Here is a 4,907-nt window from a genome sequence, read left to right as displayed (position 1 = left end):
GTCATATTTGACCTCGGAGGACGATAATAAAATCTCTCTCTCTCTCTCTCTCTCTCTCTCTCTCTCTCTCATTCATGAAGATAGAATAATGGGATAGATAGGCTTGGCCTCTTATGATTGTCACCACATCGTTAATGTTTTCTTTTCCTTAGTCTACTTGATCTTTTTTATCACAATCATGCCATTGGTCAAGGTTCAAGCCTTATTTAGCCAACACCTTACGATGGTCTCTCTCTCTCTCTCTCTCTCACACACACACACACCACAGGTCTTGAGTTCAAGGCTCGTCAGATCAATGTTTGAGGTCACTTGAGATTGTTCATGAACAACGTTAAAACTTTTCTTCTTCTTCTTCCCCCCTCTCAAAAACACATACACATACACACACACACACACACTCTCTCTCTCTCTCTCTCTCTCTCTCTCTCACACACACACACACACACACACACACACACACACACAACAGTAGAAACATACGCATTTTTATTGGAATGGTGTAAAAGAGACGAATATTTTAGATGGCCCAATTTTGGGATCAGCGGCGGCTCTTGGTGGGAGGAGACGATGAGGAGGCCGAGGAGGGGCCGACCACAAAGCGCAGTGGGAATCGTCCAACAGGCAAGGTGAAGAGAGGCCGTGGCTGGCTTCCCAGCAACCCCGCCAGCGCGCTATACCATGCAAGCGCCGCCGTTGCAATTCCGAAGAAGCCCGCCACTCGGTGCGTGTTCGTGAAAGAGCCCAAGTCGCCAAGTGCACGACTCCCGAACTCTGCGGCCGTTAGCAGCGCGAAGGTTATCGTGAGGAAGAGAAAAAGCAGGGCAAGGGCAATGGTAGTTCTGAGAGAGGCCACAAACATGAGGAATGTGAAAATTGTCCAGGCTAACAAAAAGATGGCAGATGCATGCAAGACAACCGAATCCGGCGTCTGCGCCGCCGTGTATGCAGCGCCCACGCCGAAGCTGGGTATCAAGAAGGTGGCAAATGCCAGCCAGAATGCGCCGTAAGATGTGAAAGCAGTAGCACCGAATGTGTTGCCCACCGCAAACTCCCACATTCCAGCAAGTATCTGCGAGTTTGCAACAGTTACAAGTGATGGATCAGCAGTTTGGGGGGGTGGGGTGGGTTGGGGTTTTGGGGGGTGGGGGGCAATGCACATTGGCATGAAATTAGAAAAGTGAAGCTTTTAAAGCTTTGAAGCATGCATATGGGTATGTATTGTATGTACCTGGGCCAGCCCACCATAGAAGAGAGCCAAGCCTGTGATGACATTGACAGGGTCGGTGGTGCTTACGCCGAAGATGCCCGCATTGTAGCAAGACAGCACGAAGGTCGTGAGTGCAAAAGCTCCCAAACCCAGAGGACCAGGATTTGCAATGGCCATCTTTTCTTTATAATTTTGGACCTGTGGCTAGGTTGATTCTGTTAAGAGACTGCAGGGAGCAATTAAGTCTTGCTAATTATATGTAGATGAATATAGTATAGAGCAATTAAGTCTTGCTAATTATATCGTATAGTAAGTATAAGAAGGGGAATTCAATGCTGGATGATTAAGCTTAATCCCAAAAAATCATTAATCTTGAAGTGCTTATTGATTAAGCTTTAATCCCAGCGCATAGTTAGCTTAGTGTGGGCATTGGCATACGTTTGTGAAGCCCTTATTTATGTGAGCCCAGAACAATCAAGAAATCGAAACGCGTGCATAGGATTAATATAAGCGTCCTGCATGGGACGGCCAACATTGGGATGTTCAAGGGCCTTTCGTTTGTTTCTTTGCAAATTAGCCATATCTAGCGCTAAGGTCATTTGTGCTCATTATATAATACCTATAATACCTTCACTCATTATATTGTGGTGTGTGTGGGTCTTGTAGGTGTGTCCGACCACCTAGTGTGGGAGGACACTAGTAGGTTCTTGGCATATGTAACCAACCTCTCTTGCTATAAGAGAGATGACGGATTAATGAATAGGAGGTCTAGTTTTGGTCTGGTCTCTCTCTCCTGTAACAGTACGTTACATTGGTGGAGGAGACGGGCAGTTAGAAGGGTTTCTTGGGTTTCTTTTCCACTTTCTTGCTTTCGTGCCATGGAGAACTTCACGTTTGATCCTGGGTAGGCTTCGCCTTGTTCGTGTTAAATCTTCCAGCCCACAACATCATCCACCTGTTTTGTCTTGTCTTTCGAGGACGCAGAACCACAACCCCAGCCTATCGTCCTCAGTTACATAATCACACCAGCTACAATTTCACTCCCCTACAAAGGCGTTCTCATCTGTGTCCCTATCTATCAACAGCCAGCAACAGCCCAGCTCTAAAGTCATCACATCCTTCCTTGCTACTTTCCTCTGTACTGCGCTCCCTCCTGGCGTGTGGTGTCTTCCCTCTTGCTAGCCCATGGCCAAAGAAGGTCCTGCTTTCTTGCAACGCAAGCACATGGCGAACATCTCTGTGAACGAGGAGGAGCCCCCTGTAGAAGCAACAGATGCAAGCAAGCAACCTCGACTGGACGAGTCCCCTGCTATTCTCAAAGGCCCTCATGATGAGAAACCCGGGTCTTTCAGACTTTCACCTCTGTTAAGGGGAAGGCTTGCTCAACTGCAGAGGAAAACAAGAAGACCAAGAAAGTGCAACCCAGATCAGTTAAAGAGGAAGAGGATGATGGAAAAGGGCTGAAGCCAAATGCTGGGAATGGTGCTGATCTTCAGAAGTATTCATGGATGTAGACACTTTCGGAAGTCCTACACGACATACGAGTCAAACACAACAAAGCAGTTTGGCGAGTTTTTTAATGCATCTTGATTTTTGCGAGTGTCTTTTTTCAACAATTCAAAAGCCCAACAGAGGTTTTCAAAGCCACATCTAAATGGGTTGTTTCAGTTTCTGCATATAGGTCGACAAGGCCACTTCACATTTCTATTAGCTGTTCTGCGTTTTAGTCTGGCATGTAGTTCTTTTTCAATAAGCCATCGCATCCACACCAAACTCTGATAGGGAATGAAGTTGTGAATCGAGTCGTGTCTTGGTCGTTATGACGCAGTTGAGCCGTTCCTCATGTAGCCATTTGCATTGGGATAGCGACCTAGTGCATTGCCTATGTCGAGATGTTTTCTTATCAAGTCCAATCGAGTCGAGTCAAGTCCTCTCAGAACCTAACCCTAACAAGTTGTAAGCTCACTCCCCCCGGATGAGGCGTTGGAGTTGATGCAGTACCTTCAGTCATGTCAAGTCCCTTCTCAGTTCAATCTTGTAAAAAGATGTCCATCTTTTTCTCCCCAAGGGGGGAGGTGTGGTGTGTGGGTCTTGTAGGTGTGTCCGACCACCTAGTGTGGGAGGACACTAGTAGGTTCTTGGCATATGTAACCAACCTCTCTTGCTATAAGAGAGATGACGGATTAATGAATAGGAGGTCTAGTTTTGGTCTGGTCTCTCTCTCCTGTAACAGTACGTTACAATATAATGGTCTTTTGCTGACGTACTCGTAAAAACTACGACCCCATGGCAACCGGCGGGGAGTCGGGAGCCATGGCGGGAGTAGTTTTTACGAAGGGAAAGGTCATTTACTAGCTGTCACAGTCGGGGGTTGGGGGGCAGCAGATCTGCGCCCTCCATCTACTGTCGATTCTGAGCAGGAATCCCAGCAAGCAGTCGACGGATGGCCACCACGTCAGCTCCTGGAACCAAGCCAACCGTGCCACTCCAGGTCAGCGTACGTAATGCAACAAGCTGTAAACACGTCAGCATCTGGAATATCTGCTGTAAAGACGTCACCTGTAAAACTGTCTGCATGTCTGCACGAAATATCTGCTGCTGTCTGCACTGTCAGTTGCTCTACAATCTTGCCACCTCAGCAGTTGGAACCGCGTAGCTAGCCCCCTCCCCCCGACTTGTGACGGCCGGGAATGGTCGTACAATGACCATTCCCTGAAAAACGTGCTCCCACCGTGGCTCCCGGCCTCCGCCGGTCGCCATGTGGTCGCCCGTTATTTCAGGGAAAGGTTACTGCACGACCATTCCCTACTTCGTCAAGGTCAAGGAGAGGGGGACCAAGCACTAGATTTTGACAACATAAGACGTGCAATCTTGTAGCGCAAGTACATGCAATACAATAATTGCCAATCATTGCTATGCACATTACGTATGTTGACTTGTCTGACATTTGACAGTGTTGAGCAAAAATTACCATCTGTAATCGCTACTAGATGAACGACCAAGATGGCATGCCCACGACCCTAAACCTTGACGGAGCCAATCATGAGACATGCTCGCTCGATCGCTAGGAAAACATATCCATCCCCCCTTTCAATGACCAAAATTTTGGAATATGTTTGGAATCTAGCTTGTGTGTCTTTCTGTGATTTGTAAAGCATTTAACACTCCACTAATGCCTCAAGAAGCCTTTTTTTTTTCAAATAAAGCATCAACATAAATTTAAAAGAATATCAAACTTGGTATGATTCATCTTTTCATGACGAAGCTTATGCATTTTTCATATTACAAAAATGAATAGATTCCCTCGCCCTTCCTCGATTTTTTTTAAAAATGGAACTATGTTTTAGCTAAGTCTCTCTAATATGGCTCCTCACCCTAGTATGAGTGGTCTTCTAGTTGTTACGGTGCTTATGTAAGGTTGATCACTTTTTTCACTCGTTTTTCCTCTTTTTTTTCGCGGGGGGTCAAATCTTTGCAACCCATCGATGCCTATAGAATTGTTTTGTTTGTCCTAGGCAAGGTCTTTGTGTTCATCTGCTGAGCCTTTTTCTTTGGCACTGTAGAATAACACCACCTAGAAGAAGCCCATAATAAAGTCCCAAATCAACAAGTACCTTAGTGTTGATGTCATAGTGAAAATATTTTGTAACAAATGTGTTTGGCACTCCCTAAATCAAGCAATAAAGAGCATTAGTTTCCT

At 46.1% G+C, this 4,907-nt stretch overlaps 1 protein-coding gene across 1 annotated transcript; it reads right to left on the bottom strand.

Annotated features, from left to right (window-relative positions):
• Window positions 1-511: 511 nt before the first annotated feature.
• Window positions 512-3,854, bottom strand: LOC147430597 (acetate permease A-like). The gene is made up of 2 exons (XM_086494431.1): window positions 1,229-3,854; window positions 512-1,069 (listed from the first exon to the last, which is right to left on the bottom strand). The coding sequence occupies exons 1-2, from the start codon at window positions 1,382-1,384 to the stop codon at window positions 539-541; spliced, it is 687 nt and encodes a 228-aa protein (XP_086350557.1). The 5' UTR covers window positions 1,385-3,854; the 3' UTR covers window positions 512-538.
• Between the last annotated feature and the right edge of the window lie 1,053 nt (window positions 3,855-4,907).

Source organism: Adiantum capillus-veneris, chromosome 21 (assembly GCF_014529385.1).
Source record: "Adiantum capillus-veneris isolate H3 chromosome 21, ASM1452938v2, whole genome shotgun sequence".
NCBI classification, from domain to species: domain Eukaryota; kingdom Viridiplantae; phylum Streptophyta; class Polypodiopsida; order Polypodiales; family Pteridaceae; genus Adiantum; species Adiantum capillus-veneris.
Note: the sequence above shows the minus strand (reverse complement) of the source record. Positions and strands in the feature narration are given on the sequence as shown.